We start from the raw sequence: 21,569 nt of genomic DNA on the forward strand, positions 1-21,569 counted from the left end.
ACCCGCGCATGCAACTTGCAAGGCAAGGTAAGCCGGTGTTCAACTCAAATGTTGAACATCAACTTGCAGTTCCCCTGCAAAATTGGGTTATGCAAAGTGACCTGCATGCACACGCGGGTCTACTTTGAAACCCCTACTTAACCAGAAACTATGGGTATACCCGCGGGTACTTGGTCTATCCAGCGTATTTCTGGAACTGTGCGACTTTTACTCAGCAGATTACCAAGCGCCATCCAACGCACCATTTAGAACCTAGAATTCCAGCCTACTGTTCCCCGGTTGGAAACAGGTAGGGTTCCCTATGCCCGTTGGCTGAGGACTGAGGGGTTAGCGGACATAAGCCACAGATAGTTCAACCCCAGTCCTTGCCGTTGTCAATTTTGGTTGCGGCAACACTGCAAAAAAAACTTGGTCGACTGCTTGCAGTTGACATGCAGGATACTCAAGCCAAGCTACCATTGTAACTCCACCTGAATGTGCAAGTGCCTTTGTTGGGACAGTCACTGTGCAAGGTGCACAGTGACTGTGCATTGAAGCTTTGGTTGAGTCAAACCTTGGGTAAGGCTGGTGTAACACCATAAGCTTCCTCAGAGTTACTGCATGTCAACTGCTCACAGCTGACACAGTTTTTTTTTGCAGTGCAAGGGCAGGTCTATTTATACCTTGCATGGGTATGTGCTGTGGCTTAGCTGTGTGTTCAATATGTGCATGTTTCATGACATCCATGTAGCTGTCTTCTCATTAACTTTCCTGCAATTACATATCAGGAGCCGGGATTATAAACACAATTTGCTTATGTATGTCAGTCAACAACAATGTATTATTTGTGAGTGGATATCTTCTTAGGAAAGCTGAAGTGGGGAAAGTGTAATCAGTCTAATTCTTTTCCCCTTTAAATGATTGTTTCAGAAGAGCAGGCATCTTAAATTCAAACTTTTAGCTCCAAATCTGTGAGCCTGAGTCTCTTATGTGACAACAGGACACAAGGAATTTGGGGTGAATTCTTATGATATTTCAAGATAAGAAATCTAACAAGAATAAGAGAGAGAGAAATGAAGATCTGTGAGATGATATTCTGATTTTTAATGATAACTGGTGGGTACTAACTTCTACTAGCTATGCAGCAACCTTAAGGGTTGGCAGACAAGCTGTGCTAGAGATGCGACAGCCTCTTCTCACAATGAAACATGGAAGGACTCTGAATTAGACAAGTCTAATCAGCCACAATTTTTTAGACTATGTCAATGATATTCAAGGTTCTTTGAAAGGAAGCCTATGGGGTTTTTTTCTTACAAAAACCACAGAAAAAGAAGGATATAAAATCAGGGGGATCCTTGGGATAAAAGGTCTAGATATATGGTGTTGCAAGCCCGTCTGGGAACTCATCACAAGTTTGGCCAAAAAAAGGCCAAGTGCGTGTGGCCAACCCAAAAGCCCGCTTGGCCAATCTTCAAGCCCGCCTGGAACACTCCCAACCCCCGCTTGGCACATTTCAAAGTGTGTGGGGTTTGGCACACAGCCCCGCTGGGCCGATTTCAAGCAAGGGTGTCATGCATGCCAAAAGCTGTGCAGGCCATCAAGGAGAGAAGTTTCCCTCCTCAATGTTTGGTCTACAAACCAGTCATTGAGAAGGGAAGACTCCATTCTTGATTATTGATACAAGTCCACCCACAAAGAAGGAAGTCTTTCCTCCCCAATGACCAGCCTATAGACCAGCCATTGAGAAGGAAAAGCTCCCTTGTCGATGTCTGATGTGCAATATTGAGAGAATGTCTCCCCTCCTTGAGGGCACATTTTTCTTGCCTTCTGAGGCAGATACAGCTAATCCATACAAGCTTGCGGAAATACATTGTTTTTTTTGTTTTTTTGCGCGCGCCCAATTTTTTTTTCACTCCCAAAAAACTTTTCCCCGCCCCCGTACTGAGTGAGCAGCCCCCGGCTGAATAGCCCAGTGCCGATTGGAAATCAGTAATCTTCTCTCAACGGCGGTTTTGGACACGTGGCAACTGCACTGATCACTGAGGGTACGCAATTTTTCATCTTCTCATTTTCAAGAAGACATTTTTCTTTGTCAATCAAGCTAATCAATCCATTTTTTCTTTTTAGGTATCACAAGGCACAGATGGGTTTTGTTAAATACTCTGCCGAGATAAAATATGCTGCAGTCCAATCCTCGCTTGATGGCAAGACACTGGACAATATCAACGCAGCATTAGCAGCCACGATCAGCCCCGACTCCCTTCACCGCTGGACCAAACTGTATGAGAGGACGCGGGCAGTTGTTTGTGATCCTGCAACCTACCGCAGCAGAGGTTGGCCATTTGACTTGAATGACGAGGACCTGCAGTTTATCCGCGATATGGTGTTTGATAAGCCAACTGTTTATATTGACGAGATTCAGAAGGCGTTGCTCGAAAACCATGGTATAAATTTTTGCTTGCAAACTATTTCCAACACCCTCCACCACCGGTTACACATGTCAAAAAAAAGTATTCAAAAAGTTAATCCAAAACAGGATTTGCAAGAACGGGCTTGCTATATTGCTCGTGTTGGCTGTATACCTGCGTCAAACCTAGTTTTTACGGGTAAGCCTGAATCATATTATATCTGCTTGTTCTTGGCCTGCCTGACATTCTCAATTCAGACGAGTCGGGTGTTTCTCTTGAGGTTGTTGCAAGAACAAGAGGATGGGCACCAATCGGAGAGCGAACTCAAAGGGTCCCGCGCGAGCGAAGTACACACTCATATAATGTCATTCCCGCAATATCTTCGACAGGCTTGGTGGCTCACATGGTCCAGGAAGAATCGGTGGACCAATTCAACTTTGAATACTTCTTGGAAAATGTTCTGGTGAGTTTTGTCTCCACTTGTAAGCATAGCAGATAAGGTTAGTGACACCTCAACCTGGCAGATACCGGCGATGAATCCATTTCCAGGCCCAAGGAGTGTGCTTGTCATGGACAATGCACAAATCCATCATAACGGGAGAATTTCCAAGATCGTCAAGCAGAAGGGGTGTCTCATTCTCTATCTACCAGCGTATTCGCCTGACATCAACCCAATCAAGAAAGGTTTCAGCGTCTTCAAGTCTACTCTCAAGAAAAACGAAGATTTACTTACGGGGGGAGAAGATGATTACAACATCATTGATGGTTTTGTGCAGCTTGTATTTAAAACTGAGTTGATTTGCAAGCTCTTTCGTGGTTCAGGCTATTGTGTTTATTAAAATGTCCCTTTTCTTATCACTATCCTTTCCTCCTTTTGTCTACATTTCTTAGCGGCAATTAAAAATGAGTTGTAAAGAATAGTGCTTCAATTTCATTCTTTTCCTGGCAGGCAAAAACCAATCCGATTATGAGAGATACTCAAGGAAAGAATTGCATAGAGGCAATATTTCATTTATTTCAACAAGTCGGACTTAGCAGATAAGTATTTGGAGATAGCCAAAAACACAATTTTTACGAGGCAGACGAGGCTACTTAGCAGATAAATATTCAGAGATACCAGAAAACACCATTTTTAACAAGGCAGACAAGACCTTTAGATAGCAAAAAATATCATTTTCACGAGCTGGCAGACAAGACTTTTTAGATAGCAGAAAATTTTGTTTTTACCAGCCGGATAGAGCACAGATGTTTGGAGTGTCATGTTGGGAAAAAACCAATCAGGATGTTAGGGAAAAACATCCAAGAAAGCAAGAATCAGTCAACTTGTTATAGAGGCCGTAAATCATTCAACTTCCTCGGCGCTTGATTAGATGTTGCTGAAACGTTTTGACGCTAGTAGCAAGGCACCTTGCGTGCCCCTTTTTCATCCCAGAATCGACGAGCTCGTCTGCAGAGAAGTTCTTGAAGGTGGTGTAGTGGGTAATACTGAGTTTGTCAAGAGCCTTAGAGACAGCCTCGCACTGCGGATCCACGTGGCAAAACTGAAGGTATTCTTCCAAAGTGGCACTGTCATCAGATGGGCATGGGGATGATTGTGGCGCTGGGGAGGATCGTGGAGGAGCTGGCAGATTGTTTGACGAAGGAGCAGGAAAATTGGCCAATTGTGCACCGGCCGGGGGATTAGGATGCATGGGAATGTGATGGTAAATCGGGTAAGACGATGCACCATAGGCCCATGGTGGGGGTGGTGCCCAGTTCATCAGAGTGGCAGCATAGGGAACGGCAGGCATTGAGTGGGTGTTTCCCATTAGCAAGGGGGTGGACGATCCAGTCAGAGGTGTATGCGGAGGAATATGTCAATTTGGGGCTGAAGCGTCTGATCGGATGGGTGATACACTAATGCGTCCTTCTGGTGAATAAGACCTCTCATCGGCCGAGTCTTCCCGGCTAGAAGACCTTGCATTGGTCAAGTTCACTTGACTAGAAGATCTTGCTGGTTTTGCTGGAATCAATCCCTTTGACTGAGAATGGTACTCCTCTTTCGTCATAAATGCAAAAGCTGGCGACGGCGGAGGTTTCACAAAAGATACTTCTTTGTTTGTAATCTGCAAACAATAGCAATTTCAGAAACAAACTAATTAAGCATGAGCAATCTGTCACTCACCATACTTCGAGCCCAAAGACCCAGCCGGTCATTTGTCAGAGGAATAAAACGATTTGGATCCAAGGGATCAACCATTGCTGGAAGCTCGTCTGATCCAGTCAATTGTTTGCATGGCATGTGGGTTGCCCTTAGCGTCAGTATGTTGTCCATGATTTGGCCAGCAACTGCGCCTCCAGCCAACGGCTCCGGATCATCTGATTTGTCAACAGCTCCTTGAGTCTCCTTCAAGGCTTGCAACGCTTGTTTTTTCTAGATTTTTTGACCAAGAAGCAGCGATCAGCTGTTTTTCTGACATCAGAAACATAAAGAGACACACCTGAGCAGCAATTTTTGGATCGCGTTGGACCATTTTGACAATGATCTTCCAACCTTTGCAAGGAACGGCAGCTTCCTCCAGGAACCGAGAAAAGATCTTCGTGCCGTCCAGGATTGTTTTATTTTTCTCAAGAAAGATCCCGCCATGTGGAATTATCGCATACCAAGTGATTTTGCCTTTGTCCTCTTTCTCTTGGGCAAGCACCCCCACCTCTTTCTCATCCAACAACCCAATCAAATCAATCGCTAGTTTTTTGAAAGCACTAAGGTTAGAATTAGCCACATCCCAGTCAATAGTGATTTTTGTTTTACTGTTGGCAGAAGACCATTTGTTAAATTTATCCTCTTCTATCACGTTGGCCTTTCGCTTGTTCCAACGGTGAAACCAATACAAGACAGATATTGGTATCAAGCTGTATCTTATTTTGATACTGCCCGATATTCTGTATTGGTATCGTATTGCTAGGCCGATGCAATACTATACATAATCTGGCTTGTGTATTGGGTGCCCGATCTGATACACAGATTTTTCCGGGTGTACCGGGCGGACCAATAAAATCCAGCCAACGTATCCATACAAATCGGGGTGTATTTGGTATCACCTTACTATTACTACATAGATACATGTCGTGATTACCAACCAACCCATGTAAACGGCAACCAGCGCCGCCACTCTTCCCTTCATCACCCGGAAAAATGGCAAGAACGTCTGCATCACCTCATCACACCCCATCTCGACCAGCCTCCCGTCACTCTACTCGAATCATAACCCCCATCCGTTCCAATTCAAACTATGTTCGGTCCAACGTCAAATCCCGCAAATCAATCTTGGTACCGCCTACTCCTACCCAAAATGCCAGTCGAGATTGCAATATTCAGATTGACAGTCAAGATCCCGATATTCAGATCGACCCGGCTGGCCAAAGTCAAACTCAGAGCACCCAGTCCCGACAATCTCAACTACAACCCAGCAAAAAGACTTCAACCAAACAAAAGCAGAAACCACCAACCAAGCGGAAGCGAAGCAAGAAAACTGTCAACAGCAATGAAGAATCGGACTCAGACGAATCTGGTGATAATCCGATTGATCACGTTCAGGACTCAGATGCCGAGAATTCAAAAGCTCAATATCAAGAAATCGACTCAATTTGATGACATACTCGACTACTACAAGGCCCCGTTCCATGCAAAGGACAACGATCAGGTACGTTTCTATGTTTAACTCACATGTAATCACATTGAAATCCTTGATCTCATATGTTCATTTTTTTCTAGGGCGAAAAGCTCATGTTCAAATGTCGTTGGTGTGCAAAAGTCTTCAAGAAGAGCGCTGGGACAAAATCTAACCTTATCAAAAATTGTGATGGAAACATTGACTGAATACCTTGCTCTTCACGGTTGGAAGCTATTGAAAAAGGGGCAAAGTTGCCATTAACCGCAAAAGATGCTGAGAGAGGAAGCATAAAATCTTATCTCAAGAAAACTACGTTCAATGCTCGAGTTTTCAACCAGCTACTTGTGATGTGGCTGATTCGATCTGCGCTGCCTTGGAATTGGATTGAAGACTTTCTTCTATCGATTGCGTTTAATTACGCCCGACACAGGGTCCACATCTATTCTCGAGTTTGGGCTGCAACCGAGGCACATAGACTCTATTTAAATCTTCAAAGCAAAGTAGTATCAACATTACAAGTAACTTTTCTCCTTGTTTTTCTGCTAATCTATGTTCCGACCTTTTGAGAAACCCTACTAATCTCAACACAAACAACCCCAGAGACTCAGTTCAAAATTCTCGTTAATCCATGATGTATGGACTACTAAAGGCAATCATCACGCCTTTTTGGGAATCTTGGTTGCTTATATCACCGAAGAGTGGAACTTTACAATTTCCCACCTCGGTCTCAAGTACATTGCGTCAAATCACAAAGGGAAGCTTTTGGCGATACCATTCGCTAATATTCTAACCAAGTTTCATCTTGAAGATAAGATAAGTCACATCTTTTATGTCTTTCATTTCATAAGCTGAACTAACGTAGAATCGGTTTTTTTGTGGTATTACATATTAGCCCAAACGACTGACTCCGGTTCAAATAACTTTACTATGGCCCGCGCGGTCGATCGACTCATCATCAAGAAGACTGGCGTCAATCCCAATCTATCCAAAAGCCATATACGATGCATATGCCACAAAATTGCCCTCATCCTTAATGAGGGGCTCAAGGCCATTCAACTTTCAACTAGAGGTTTAGTTCAACAGGACGATGATACTGATACCCTTGGATTCACCCCTGGTCTTACTCCGATCATTGAAGAGTCCGAAGAGATCGAACCAAGGGACGATTTCGTTCCTGAGGATGTTATATTGGAGGAGGACAACAAACAAGAAGTTCACTCAGACACCAAAAAGATTGGAGACAGTAGCGAGGACGAAGATCTTCCAGAAGAGCCCAAAAACAGCAAGAACAAGGTTGATGTGATCTTAAAAAAGGTCACAATTTTTCTTATTTCTGCTAACGTACAGTGAAGCCTTTAATGAGCAAGCTATTGACCAGTTTTACTATCTTCAGGTTGATTTTGTTATTCAGCGAATTACATGCTTGGAAGCCAAACGATCCGAATACAACACATGGTGCAAGAGGCTTGACTATAATGGACCTAGCTTGATTGCAGGGTATGGAATTCGGTGGAACATCAAGTTCCAAAGCCGCGACTGTGGCTACCAAGCTCGCAAGATTATTCGTAAACTCCTTGAGAATGAACGGGACCGACAAGAGCGCGAAGGAGGAAAGAATTACTACAACAAGATGGAGATTTCTCAAGAGGAGTGGGATATTGTTAAAAAGCTGAACAATATGCTTGGTGTAAGTCTACATCTCTCCTTCCCAGGCATAATTCTTCCTCATCAGATGATTCTGTCTAGGAATTTTATTTCTTGACCAAGAAGATGGAAGGGGATCACTCCTCAGCCTGCTTAATGATTTCTGAATATCGGTACATCAAGGCCTACATCAAAGAGAAAATGAAAACAATCGCGCCAAACGAGAACGAGTTCCGAAAAATGCTTCAAGCGATGTCAGCCAAAACCGAAAAATACCTTAACAAGGCGCTCGCATGTGATTCAATCCTTATTGCGACTGCACTGAATCCCAGTTTCCGCCTTTCAATCTTCAAGATGTCGTTTCGAACCCATTACACATACACTCTTGACTTATTGAACGAACTCTTTCGAAATCGGAAAGCTCAATTTGATGCCACTGCAGGTACAAAGGAACCAACCCCACCTGAACAAAATTTCAACCAAGAAAACAAACGTGCTGTAGCCGAAGCCGACTACTTCCCTGATGCGGTCGACAGTGCCCCTTTGGATGAGAAGCTGACTGTTTACTTGGAGGGTAAGTATAAGTTACCCACTTCTGAAGCAGGCGAGTGCTTGAAATGGTGGAAGGTGAATTTTATTTCAATCTCCGCTTCAAATTTATATTGTGAATGGTTTCTGATGATTATTCCACTCTAGGACCACTGCCGCGAGTTCCCAATATTGGCCCTCTTGGCCCGGGACTACCTTTCTTGCTCGGCAACCTCTGCAAGTGTTGAGAGGTGTTTCTCGGCTGCAGCTGATACATGTGGCGGCGATCGAGGCAGTCTGGCAGCCAAAACAATCGAGCAATGTGTGAGCTCACACCAATGGTTGGTCCAGGGAGTCAAGCCGGATGGTTCATTTGAGACGGCTCAAAATATCATTACCCAGGCCACCACGGAGAAGGCTCACAAGGAAAGAAAAATAGCCTCGGCGCACTAACTCAACCTTTCTTTATGTTTTACTGGTACTCTTTCCATTTTATTGTCATAACAGCTCAAACTTACAATGCACTTGTTGTAAGACGCAAGAATATACATCAGAAGTAGTAGCCAAGAGTGGCTAGGGATAAGATGAGTGCCTGAGAGTGGTTGAAAGTGTTATGATAGGTTTTATAAAATGTTTTAAAAAAATCCCACTGATACAGTATCAATACTGTATCAGTATTCCAACAAATCCACAAAAGATTGATACAAGGTATCAGATCTTCGATACGATATGTTTTTATTGTCTCAAATGAGTAAATACGATACAGCTTTCTGAGTACTGCTGTATCAATTTTCAAATACAATACGCGGTATCGACCGATACAGGTATTGTATTGGATTTTTTCACCGTTGCTTGTTCAATCCACGAGTAGATGTTGGTTTTGGTTTTTTAGCTGGGGTATAAAGCCGATATTCTAATGATATCTTTGCTTTTTTGTTGTTGGATTCAGAGTCCGCGTTGGATCTGGAGTCTGAGTTGGAATTGGATTCTTTGTTGCCGTTATGATTTGAAGTCCTCCTCGTGGAATTCTTGCCTGGGCTGCTCAAAGGCAGAGTCTTGCTAGGATCAAAGTCTTCAATATTGCTCATGGTTGGAGTTGACTGACTTTACTCTTCCCTCCCAAAAGAAAAAACATGGGTTCAAAAAAGGGAAAAAGAAAAACAGCATTGAAGAACAAAAATCATAGCCAAAAATATGTACCCTCAGTAACCAGTGCAGTCGCCACGTTTCCAAAACTGCCGTTGAGAGAAGATTGCCGATTTCCAATCGGCGCTGGGCGATTCAGCTGGGGGCTGCTCACTCAGTACGGGGGCGGGGAAAAGTTTTTCGGGAGTGAAAAAAAATTTGGGCGCGCGCAAAAAAACAAAAAAAACAATGTATTTCTGCAAGCTTGTATGGATTAGCTGTACAAGGATGGGGTCTGATGACTGTGCAGTCTGCATGCCAAGTCACAGATCCCATTGACCCAGATCTTGATCTCAGCCAAGTGGGACTTGGCTGTGTGGCAAGCTCTTCCCCCTTCACAACCTGCCCAATCAAGCCCTCTGGGCACATACCCAACCCCTGGAGGCACTTGGTCAAGAGGGAGTTGGGTATGTGCCCAGACGCGCTTGCAAGACCATATTATGGCCTGTGATCAAAAGAGAATAGCAAAAGTAAACAGGGAGGGAAAAAAGTCAAGAGACAGAGAGGTTTAACTCTGATACACTTAAGGGTCAGTGAAAAAGGGTACTAACTATCAATATCCTTTGTGCCTGTGACAAAATGTACGCTGGGAGTATAGTGGCCTTTGGTTGGTGATCCTGGGTTATCTGGGTGTGGTTCTGGTTGTATGGAGTCTTTGTATCCTCTAGCTGAATGGGGAATCCTGAATTTTAAAATTTTTACAGCTTGATTAATTAATTAGATATGTACAAGTGGTTGGAGTGCCTGGTAGCGCTTACACATCACTGCTGCGCATGCGCAACACAACTCAAGAAATCTATGAAGGAGTAGAGCTATTTCAAAGATGACACTAGGGTTGAAATTACATGAGAAAACAGAATCTGAAGCCAAAAAAAAGTTAAACCTTAAGGCAAAAAATTACAGGTTAATTGAAATATAAGAAAGTAGAAAAGGCAGACTTTAGGCCAGCCACACCAGCTCTAAGGCTGAAAACTCCCCCCTTGCCATCAGTTATTCTGTCCTTTTCTCAGAAAATTTAAGTGAGTGTTCAAATCTGTTGATGATTATTTACCAATATAATATGTATGTTTATAGCACTGATCAACCATGCCATGTTTTTTTTTGTGATGTCATCTTTTTTGACTCTGTCCAGCCATTTTTTGAGATTTATCCTCTCAGCAAGTGATTTCACAGGATTCTCTTTCATCAAGCCACAACCTACTTGATTGCCTCCCCATTTTTTTTCCTTCTGTATTTATGAGCAACTCTTAGGATCTACTTTCCACACCTGCCCTTGGCTCAAGCACTCCTGGCCTGCAAGTAGTTTTTTTCTGCTATCAAACCAGATTCCAAATGTGTTATTTCATATTGTAATTATTCATATGATTCATTTGCCTTTCAACTGAAAGGGGTCCCCAATCTTTCTTAGGTTTAGGGGACAGGGAACCAAGACGCTGGGATTATCTTTCCCCACACCACTGGCCTGTAAGTTATTTTTCTTTTCAAAAGATTTTTGTGGATTTCTGAATATGCACTTCATTCTGATATGCCTCAGTATGCCTCTCTTTCTTTTGAACAAAAAAAAACTCCTGAAACCGTTTTTTAGGCTTGGGGATGGGCAACCAAGACCCAGGGATTATACTCCCCCCCCCCTTGGCTCAAGCACCCTGAGCCCGTGAGTTCTTTTTTATGCTCTCAGATAAGAATTAGAATTTGTAGTACGTGGCTGACATCATTATTCCTTCTTTTGTTTCAATCAAATCCCCAACCTTTTTCAGGCTGGGGGGATGGGCAACCAAGACCCTGGATTAGAGATGATCACTTTGAACCCGCTGCAGTGAGCCGCTATCTGCTGTTGGATACCCGCACTGCCAGCATATTTGGCTGGGTTGAAGGCATCCCAGTTTAACTGGGATAACCTCAACCCAGCCAATTATGCTGGCAGTGCCGCCAATGTCAGCAGGTATCCACCAGCGGATGTGGATGTCTAGCAGATACCCGGGTATCTAAAGGGTTATACGCTCATCCTAGGGCCTATGTGGTCCGCAGCTGTGCAAAAAACAATCTTTGAACTGTTTGCCTGCCTGCCCTTAGCCCTCCACCACCTCCGTCACTCACCTCTGACACTGAGTCCTGCAACCCAATTGCGGTAGTCCGTGCAGCAGCCTCTTCTGTGGTTAATTTATCCCGGATACTTTTACCACATTGGTTCTTTGGACCCAATGTCTGCATTGAGTCTTGGGATGCAATTGTGGTAGTCCCCGCAGCAGCCTCCTCTGTGGTTACATATATAGTAATGAATTCTATATTTTATGTCTTAAGTGGGTTTTGAGGGGCGGGTATCTGCTTTTGGATGGGGATGTCTGGAAATGACTAGAAAATGTCATGGGTATCCAAACAATTGCAGGTAGCCGGATACAAATTGACCATCTCTAAGTGCTTAATTTCTTCCAATGATGATTCCAACATGGTTGGATGGTGGATGAAGAAAACACAGCTGGAGGGGATATTGAGGCTGGCAGTGTGGAAACAATGGCAATTGTTGAAAGGCCTGAGGCTGCCAGAAAGTGTGGAAAAATATTGTGTGCATTGTGAGGCTGTTGGACAGTGCAGGAAAAGATTGAATTTGTTGAAAGGCCTGAGGCTGCCTGAGGATTTTGTGGATGTCACAACATTTGGCCTGGTATGCTTGGGAATGAGCCTGATTATAATGGTGCACTTGGTGCGGGTTGCATTTAACCTTGTGTTGAGCTACCCCAGCTGAGCCTCCTGAGGACAGCAGAGCCAGTTTGATGAGCAGACAAGGTTTGCAGATTAAGGATAATATCATTGTACAGGAGTCTAGATGAAAAAAAAAAAAAAAAAAAAAAAAAACATAGAAAAATAGAAAAGGAAAAGAAAAGAAACTACATACCTGAGGACAGCAGACATAGTGTGGTGAGCAGACAGGGTTTGTGGAACAATGTGTTGTGGGGGACGCAAGATGAAAGGAACTAAGTTCATGTTTGACAAACCTGTAACACTTTGTGAGTGAGAAATAAAGAGTTCTGATTCACTGAGGATGAAACTCCAGCACCAATCTAGTGTAGACTAAATTGAAGATTGGCTGTGTTTGGTTGAAGCATACAATGGACTATATGTAAGCATATGTGTAGCTCAACAGGATCAATGGTGGGCCACTACGCTAAACTATCCATAGCGCGCGCTATCCGCTAGGTTAGTGTTTTGTAGTTCCTGACACAGTGCCGTTAGCGTTAGCGCCCGCTACAGGCCGCTACGCTACACTAACAAGCACTAACAGCGCTATCAGCATTTTTAGCAGTTGAATAGCGCTGCTAGCCCTGATAGCAGCAATAGAGGCCCTGTAGTTTCAAGGGGTGCCTGTTAGCAGTAGCGGGCAATCACTGTCCACCAACAGAAAAACCCGTCATTTGTAGTTTGGATCTGCTACACTGCGCTGAACTACGGACTAAATGTAGCGTAGCAGCCCAACGTTGACAGGATGAGGTGAGCTTCCTTCCACTCAGGTATACTACATAAAGGCTGTGAGATGTATGTGACATGAGAAGGAAATGTGAAAAGCATAGAAAAACAAGAAACACCTGAGTGAAACTCAACACCTTGAGTCTGAGCCGGTGCAAGCATTTGCGGTGGAGGACCAGGCAAGGATTGGCTGGGAAACTTTAAAAAACAAAAACGGCACTCAATCCTAGCTGTTGTGGAAACACAATACACAATATAACTCAATTAAGGTAAGCAGGGTAAGAAAATTTGTCAAGTCAGGTGGGTTGATGAAAAAGGGGTAGATATTGTTCTGCTCTCTTTGATGGGCATGATCATTCACAAAGAATAATGATTTGAACTGGTTCCCACTGATTTCCTTGTTGACTATGCTCTGTTCATGTTGTTTCGTTGTGGGGAGTGGGATTGGAAAGGAAGAAAGTCTTGGCACAGTCCTGACCCGTAGATCATCCGCCCAATTGTTCGATGCAGTACTATAGGAGAAGAAAAGAATTTTAGGGATTATTTTTGTCAGTTATGAGAAGGAAGATCCAGGTGACTGACATCCAAGACTTCTTCGTTCTCCAGATTTAACTAAACCGAATGAACATGTCGACAGATCAGAGGATTGAACAAGCCAAGCGATATTGTTAGCATTAAGCGGGTGTGAAATGAAAAACCCACGTCAGCCGGAGTGGTTTCGTTGGCGATAAGGTTTTGACCATCATACTGCAGCCGAAATGAGCCCAGCGCCGCGCCCTTCTGGGCTGAAACCGCGTTAAAGATTTTTTGAAATGTTGTTGTTGTCTTGACTCTCAATATCAATGGCTCATCGCCATCAGGCTGTAGTTATTGAAGAGACGTTTCGGGGAATCAATGACCAGAAAAATAACACCAGCTCATGTACTGTCGCTCGGTGAGATTAATGTGTACTGACAACTGGGGTCGAGGTATTTTGATTCGGTTTTTGGATTTGCGATATACAATCGGTGTTGCGTTTGGTTGTGTGTTCGGTCAATTAAAATATCATGAGTAATATACATGTGTGAATAATTTTTGGGATGAAGTTTTGAAGACGAGAGCTTACACTGAATCTTGAGGGTAATTTTTGTTGACTTTTCGGGTTTGACATCTGGTGCGGGTGAGTTGGACATGCTTTTTCTTGAGCGATCTGGGTCCGATATCGCTGATGGCTGGCCGGGATCTTTTGGCTATCTTCTGAAGTCTTTCGTCGTTCGTTTTTTTTGAATGGAGGGAGATCCGAGGATGAAACAAAGGTTGAGATCTTGAGTGACACAGTCGCGTGGACACCAGACGGCAGACCTACGAGGGTCCTCGCGTGGCGCCCGCGCACCGGGCGCACGCAGTCGGACCCGAAACCACACATAATTTGAAACCCTGTTTGGCAGGCTGGAACTCTCAACTTCAGTCAAGAAAAGTCAAGCTACACGTTTGAATATTTACATATTTATACGCGAGAGAAAGTCCGAGGAGAAAACGCCAAGAAAAAATCAAAGATGGCAAGAATTTCAAGAAAATGCGACAATTGCAGGGCACGAGAAGTTGAATGTGTCCCGAGTTCTACGAATGGATTCGCGTGCGAGCGCTGTCGACTTGGGAGATTGATATGCGAGTCTCGGGATTCGACTCTTTTTGAACCAATTCAGACGACTCTCAGGATGGCTCGGCATCAGCTACAAACAAGGCCGCGAAGGCTGCAATCGGACAACCGAACTTGCAATAATCAGGCATCAACTGGTCCATATAGTGAGTAAATATACTGCTGATCTTCACTAATCAAAAATCAGCAAGGACGTTTTTACTGAATACGTGTTCTGAGCTGTAGTTTCACCTCGCTTTAGCTTTCGTGATTTGGAGCCACCACTACCACCTTATGAAGAGCCCAAGCCCACAGCTTCAGTCGAAGGCCCTTTTTCGAGCAGACGAGCGGAGACTCGAACAGATGAACGTGTAGGGCAGAGTACCGAAGAAGAAGGAGCGGTGCTAAGAGATGAGGAGACAAGTCGACAAACATCGGAAGAAGAGGTTCGAGGAAGCAAAGATGTTGTTTCGGGCCCGGAAATAGATCATGCTGCTGTGCGATGTAAAACACAGCTCAGTGTGTTGCAGTTGGATCGGACTATCGAATCCGATGCTCGGAAATTGACTGAAGATGTCGGCGAAGGAGGTTCGACTTCGATTTCCGGACGAGAAAGCAGATTCAAAATAGAGTGGGGTGATTGTGCACCGAGGACGACAAGGAGGACTCGGGCCTTGAAGATTGAAGAGAGGTTTGAAGCTTATCACCAGAGCCAGATGGCAACTTTGAAGAAAATTGGAGCGTTGATGGACGAAGAGGTTTTCGAAGAATTTAAGTACTCAGTGGAGGAGTGGACCGAGGAGTTGAAGAATTTAGAGAAAAATCTGAAAGAATATTAGAGTCCTTGATTTTCTTTTCTTGCTTCACAATCCTTTTTTCTTCAAGATCATATTGGTACAATTGTGCTCTTTGTATGCCAGACTCAGATTTCCTAATGGATTGCGTTGAACTAGCACCAAACGGCTTTGAATGCGACCCAGCTACTTGAGGAGAGAGCCCTCAATGGATTCCTCAATAGAGGATTCAATCCTAAGCAGTCCATTCCTGCCTCTCTAGATCTTATTGTTATTTCCTTTTAAACAAAGGAAATCAACGCTTCATACGGTCTCATAAAACTAATCTCAGGGGAACGATTGCTCTTCCTGTTAATCCTTTGCGAGCCAGCACTTTCCATATGCATGTAGACGCCAGGCCTGGTGTTGCAGGGAAGGAAACCCACAAAGGGCAGGTTCACGGAACCAGCATATTGCAAGAACAACCGTGGTAAAAACAACGACTGGTGGAAGAGCCTATTCCCACAGGGTAGTGGTTTCGAGGATATTAAAGTGTTATTGCGTTTTTCTGTCAAGAAGTGGGGAGGAGGGCGGAAGAAGGGTCATCAAGAACAGACTGAGAAAAAGGGGCCACCAACTAAAGCGCCAAGAAAACAAAAACAAACTGAAATCAAGGATCAAACAACAACCAATCGAAAAATCAATGGCAATATGAGTATGTCAAAAAAACAAAGCGATTACTAAAGATATAAGGGCAAACAAAACAAAAGCGGAGGCAAGATCCATGGGATTTCATAAAAGACCCCTTCACCGGAGAGGATTGGGTACGTGGCGCATAACATTATTTCCTACACACACTCGGGCGGATCCGTTCTCGTTTGGGAGGATGAAAGCAAAGAAAAGGAAAGAATGAATGTTGTACAGTTCGGCGCTTCTTCGTAGACGTCCGTGATTGATAAGAAGAAGTGAAGGGTCGGCGAGTATCACAAGTTCCTCGTCATCCGGACAGAGGAGACATTGTTGATGTCCGTCGACCAGCCATCAGAGTGTACATTCTTCTTAGGACAGGTGAGTTGGGGCGAGCACATCAACGAGCTGTCACGAGAGTCGTCCTCAGCAGAAGCACTCGAAGGGGAGGAATCGGAGTGGCACTCCACTGAAGGGTAAGAGGAGATGGAGCTGGTTGGGCTCGAGTTGAGTGACAAGGACGACAAAGAGCCTGGGGTGAGCTGGGAGTGGCGGCTGGAGCTGGCGGCGGAGGAGATCGAGGTGGTCGAGCTGGAGGACGACAGCTTGCTGACGGGTGTCGGTTGGGATGGGTGGTGCAAGTGAGCCGGAAGCTTGGCGGATGTCTCTGGGCCGCCGAAGCGGTGGCCCTGACTGTACCACTCCTTGACGATCGTCGAAGCCCGCGAAAAGTGTGCGTGGGCGTATTTCTTCATGACTACAGCCGAGATCGCAGACATGTGCTCGCCAAGATGCGAGTCAAGCAGTTGCGCAACAGCCAAGACGCCTTCGGTCTCATCGGAGGCCTATAGAATCGGGTCAAGCGGTTAATGATCTGTCACAGACTCAAAAAGCCGGAGAAAGAAAGGGAACACTCACCCTGCGAGGCTTTCCGAGAATGTAGCGGCTGAGTAACAACGCTCCACCAGCAATGTCAGCGGATTTCAAGCCAACGTAGGAGCGGTGAAAGAGGGTGAGCTCCATCATGAACCGAGCAAGGTGACCGGTAGAGGCGGCCTCGAGGTCGCCGACTTGTTGGCGATGGGCGCCGATGGAGAAGAGTCTGAGCCAAGCCTCAGCGGTGGGGTGGCCGAGTTGCCAGCCAATGGTACTGAGCACATGGCCCTCCATCTGGAGGAAGCTCGATTCCTCGTAGGCCCCGCAGCACATAGTGCCGAGTTCCTGGACTGAGGGCACTCGTTCCTTGGCGTCTTCGTACTTGGCCGCGATCCAGAGGGCGGCACATCCAACGAGCTGGTAGTGCTTCTTGAACACCACCCGCTTGGATACGTACCGGTCAATCACATTGACGGCAAGGTAAAGTGTTTCCGGTCGCAGTCGGTACTGGAGGTGGATCTCAATTAAGAAATCGATGAGGTATGGTCGCATGTACCATTGCAGCTCCGGCTGGAGGTCAATAGTTTCAACAACTGGCCTGGTTTGAGTCTGTCAAAACAGCATACAGGTGATAGCATCAGAATATTGAGCGGTGTCCAATGAGAACATTAGAAAACTTACATCCATCTCGTGCATGTATTCGACTACTTCTTCCTGGTATTCTAGCTCGAAGAGCGTCTGCATCTCTCGCTCGAGAATTTGGTGGCGAGTCTTAGGGGTGACGGGAACAAACTGCCCGGAGGGGACTATTGAGGCGTTCCTCTTCTTCGTGGGGGCATCCCGGTCGTCGCAGTTAGGGGAAGGTCGTTTCTTGGAGGCCTGACTGACGTTTGAAGGGCGGGCGGAGGTGGACATCGAAGGCATATCGATTGATGAAGTTGGTTGGTTGGGGTAAAGAAAAAATTTATCTGGACTGTTTTATAACACGAGGGCGGTAGATGGCAGGGGAAAGTGTAGATGGGAGCAAGGTGATGTCAGTTAAGGAGAGTCTTTTGAGTATCACTCAGGTCTGATAGGTGTTTTGAGGTAAGACGGCGAGAAAGCTATAGTCCATAATAGGCCTGGGTAGACAGGCATGTAGATATATATAGACATGTGTGTGTGTTTATGTTTGACAGTGTATGTGTGTATGCAAGGGTGTGGAAGGAAAAGGAGAGAAGCCAAAGCTGAGGCGAGACGAGACGAGGAAGGAATGAGGCGCGGAGGAAGTTGAGACAAAGTGTTTACGACATAGAGTTGTTGTAAAAGCCAGGCTTCAGTGCTGATAGCCGATTGGGCATTGCAGCACATATACAGCTGACATACAGGCTGAGTGTGACGAGTGATCTTCAGAAACAGACGACGTTGGAAGAGCAAAACGTACACTAGTCTCGACTAGATGGCTGTGAAGAAAGTCGCTGAGGTCGTTCAAACAAGGATGCCGACCGCTACAAGGGGTGGTGGATACGGTACAGCTGATGTAGCTGGGGAGGCGGCGTAGGTAGCAGGAACTGGACTGGAGACAAGAATTCGGCACGGCCGAAAAGATATATATACGTGTATTAGTATTATGTACGGGCGAGGAAGCAAAACCACCGTGGGTTATGGAGGTCGAAAATGATGGGCAAGGTGATGTAAATCGTGGCAGGGATAGCAGGGAGGGAAGGGGAGGGTGGATGAAGGATGTAGATTTATATATTTATCAGGGTAGAGTGAGCACGCCGAGGGAGGAAGGCAGGACACCGACGAGAAGTGAGCCGAGTCAACCCGGCGTTCTCGAGCAGTGCGAAATCAATAGACGCACGCAGGAACGAGGGCGGTCTCATGAGATGGGAGAAAATGAGTAGATCAGACAGGCAACAGGAGCCATACAAGTCATGAGCCAGAAGCAACTCTCCGGATGGCCAGGGAACGTAGAGGAAACTGGTTGGACTGTGCGATGAGATATGTTGGATGGGCTGAGAGCCGTGTACAATCCATACATACATAATCCAACTCATCCGGCCTTAGGGGGTGATCACTCAAGGGTGAACTCTGAAGGCACAAGTCCGATTCACAGGAATATGCGAGTTTTGGGTTTGCAGACGCGGACTCGGAGGCTGCCGTAGGATGACAGACAAGAGAAGAAGGCTAAAGACGCAGGCATGGTTGCCGAGGAGGACTTGCGAGGTCGGAAACGAGAGCAGCGATGCATGTTGTAGACTTCAGTAGAAGAAAGCTCGTTCTACGCGTGAGTATAATGTTCAGCATATTGGAACTCCTTGAACCGAATTGAAATATCAGGGATGGCATGCATCCTGCCCATCAGGCAGGTAGCCCAGCAAGTGTATGGCTTGGGGCCGGCGTAAGAAAGCCTATTCCATGCATTGGGAATGACGCTGGCGAATGTGCACACGGGAGCGGAGGATCCAGGTAATGATGAGAAGAAGTTGCAAGACAGCCGTGCCGAAGGCCGACAGGTAGCAGCTATGTAAGGCATGTGCTCCAGCGTGTGAGGGGCGCAATAAAGATGGTGTTTCTGGTACGAGAAAAACGAAATGTAACCCAGAGAAAAATACCTACGCTAGATCGTCCGAAAGATTCAAATGAGCGAGGGAACAAAATGAGTGGGGCGAGTTGGCGATCACGGTAGCAAGAAACTGTGTGAGATAGTCGATGGTGCAGGCCTATTTGTATTGAGGTTGGAGCAAGAATCAGCAATGGAGATCGGGCAGGACGAGGGCGTATGTCTTGGGATTTAGATTTCTGCGGGGGATTTCCAAAGAAACAAATCCAGCTGATAGACCCACCGGAGGGGACCTTAGTCTTTCTGGTTGGGTCGAAGATTGGTGTGATTCGCGTAGGTGTGGAGGAGTGTGGCCAGAGTTGCGAAGGTGAAGTCAGGTCGCGAGATGAACCGGAAGGGTTGCCGCAATAAATAGTGTGGAGGAGATTGACATGGAAGGAGATTGTACGAGGGGAGGGGCGTCAGTGGATGAGTTTTTGTATTGTTGTTGTTATGCTTTTTTTGGGGGGTTTGAAAGTGGGATCAAGCATGTGCGAATTTGCAATGTTAAACTAGATGATTTGAGGGTGGAAGGCGGGACTGACCTGGTCCAGAGCTTATTGGATTTGTGGAAAGTCGGGGGCTGGCGGCCGGTTTGTGCGAATTCTGCGGAATGATATATACCCGAAGGGGGGCTGTCAGATAACAGCTGATCTTGGGCACTTATGAGGCAAGAAGACCGGGGAGGCGTGGAAGGCGAGCGAGGGATGTGAGACAGCGGCTCACGTGTGCTTGTTAAAGAGCACAGCAGCGATCGCGGGACAAGAACCGATCGAGCGGAGTAACAGGCAGGAAGCGCTTCGGGATGGAGAAAAGGAATGGATGTCGACTGATGTAAAAATTACTGGCGAAAACAAAAGACAAACGACAGAAGAAAAACAATTAAGGAAGGTTTGACAGAGAGTGAAGTTGGCTGATGATGATGATGATGATGATGATGAATAGGGACAGAAGAAGAAGTTCGGAGCTGGGAGGTAGTTTATATTTATGTTGTGGTGCTGGCAGTCGGCGCGGTCCGTGGCATGGATGAGGAGCGTCAAGCCTTGCACTGTCGATGGCCGCCGATCAGAAAAAAACAGTCGAGAAGACACGCATCATTCAATAGACAGCAGGGGATTGGCAGCCTCCCGTGCAACGCAGTTGTAGACGTTTGGATTTCTAGGCTTGTTCGGTGCCTGCAAGCTTGCTAGTCGACCTGCGTGGGCATCAAAGAGCAGGATCAAGCCTGCTCAGGTCTCGTAAGTAGTACCTTGTACTCCTAAGTAGTACCTGCTGGTCGACACGGAGTAACAGCCATCAAGCAGGAGGGCCCATACAGGTCATAGCAGGTCTCGAAGCCCTGTTCATTCCAGACAACTTCCATGCTTGTTAGACCGCGTGTCTCGCCCTTCACCCCGCCCCCCTCCGACCCGGCCAAAATCTGGGGAACCCTGTCGACGTCACATTGCCAGTTTTGTTTCCACACCGTCGGGGAGGTCGAGCGATTGACGCACGTCCCCGTGGCGCGCCGTCGCCAAACCGCCGGCAAGAGGTTTAACCCGCCCGCCTGTTGCCATCTCACCGTCGGCATGGCTGTCGAAAGCCGGGTGCATGCGACATGGGGGCCGCGGGCTGCAAAAAAGCCCCCCACCGGAATTTCAAGCCGGAGGCCATTGCCATGGATGAGCATCAGTGCCCTCGTCTGTTGTTTTGGGGCATGCCCGTTGCCTAACAAGTTGTCGTCAGGATAGACACACACAGCCTTGATCTGTAAAGATGTCTGGGAGGAAGTAATCGTCAAATTTAGAGAAAGGCTTTACGTGTTGGTATCCCCGGCCGCTTACCAGGTCGTCACTCCTATCCGACAACGAGGATGATACACACATGCTTGAATACTACAGTCTCAAGTTGAAACACTTTCTTCGAACACTAAACTAGAGCTGACTAGAAAATTCATAGCCCACAATCAAGCAGGGTAAATCTGTTTGGGGAGCCGAAGAAGACGAGATGTATACACCTTTATTTACTTCCCTCAGCAGGGGAGATACTCTTCACAAACATGTTTTTCAATGGATCTGATGGTGTTTGGAGGATGTGTTGTCTTGATAATGGCTCGGCCTGGCTCGGCTCACGGAGCCCAAACTGCCTCGATCTCGATTCTCGACGAATAATGTAATGACACACACAAACGTT

General features: G+C 46.0%; 5 protein-coding genes across 5 annotated transcripts; 2 read left to right on the top strand and 3 right to left on the bottom strand.

Annotated features, from left to right (window-relative positions):
- Positions 1-5,562: 5,562 nt before the first annotated feature.
- Positions 5,563-6,018, top strand: PtA15_4A571 (uncharacterized protein; the record flags this gene model as incomplete). Its single annotated transcript, XM_053168469.1, has 1 exon — positions 5,563-6,018. One exon carries the CDS (start codon positions 5,563-5,565, stop codon positions 6,016-6,018), a length of 456 nt encoding a protein of 151 aa, XP_053019675.1.
- A 7,326-nt stretch (positions 6,019-13,344) lies between these two features.
- Positions 13,345-14,009, bottom strand: PtA15_4A572 (uncharacterized protein; the record flags this gene model as incomplete). The annotated part of the gene is made up of 4 exons (XM_053168470.1): positions 13,345-13,371; positions 13,442-13,471; positions 13,562-13,720; positions 13,965-14,009. The coding sequence occupies 4 exons, from the start codon at positions 14,007-14,009 to the stop codon at positions 13,345-13,347; spliced, it is 261 nt and encodes an 86-aa protein (XP_053019676.1).
- Positions 14,010-14,394: 385 nt separating this feature from the next.
- On the top strand, positions 14,395-15,316 carry PtA15_4A573 (uncharacterized protein; the record flags this gene model as incomplete). Its single annotated transcript, XM_053168471.1, has 2 exons — positions 14,395-14,644; positions 14,724-15,316. 2 exons carry the CDS (start codon positions 14,395-14,397, stop codon positions 15,314-15,316), a joined length of 843 nt encoding a protein of 280 aa, XP_053019677.1.
- Positions 15,317-16,233: 917 nt separating this feature from the next.
- On the bottom strand, positions 16,234-17,737 carry PtA15_4A574 (uncharacterized protein; the record flags this gene model as incomplete). Its single annotated transcript, XM_053168472.1, has 3 exons — positions 16,234-16,782; positions 16,856-17,422; positions 17,495-17,737. 3 exons carry the CDS (start codon positions 17,735-17,737, stop codon positions 16,234-16,236), a joined length of 1,359 nt encoding a protein of 452 aa, XP_053019678.1.
- Positions 17,738-20,655: 2,918 nt separating this feature from the next.
- On the bottom strand, positions 20,656-21,262 carry PtA15_4A575 (uncharacterized protein; the record flags this gene model as incomplete). The annotated part of the gene is made up of 2 exons (XM_053168473.1): positions 20,656-21,144; positions 21,221-21,262. 2 exons carry the CDS (start codon positions 21,260-21,262, stop codon positions 20,656-20,658), a joined length of 531 nt encoding a protein of 176 aa, XP_053019679.1.
- Positions 21,263-21,569: the final 307 nt, after the last annotated feature.

This window comes from Puccinia triticina, chromosome 4A (assembly GCF_026914185.1).
Source record: "Puccinia triticina chromosome 4A, complete sequence".
NCBI lineage: Eukaryota > Fungi > Basidiomycota > Pucciniomycetes > Pucciniales > Pucciniaceae > Puccinia > Puccinia triticina.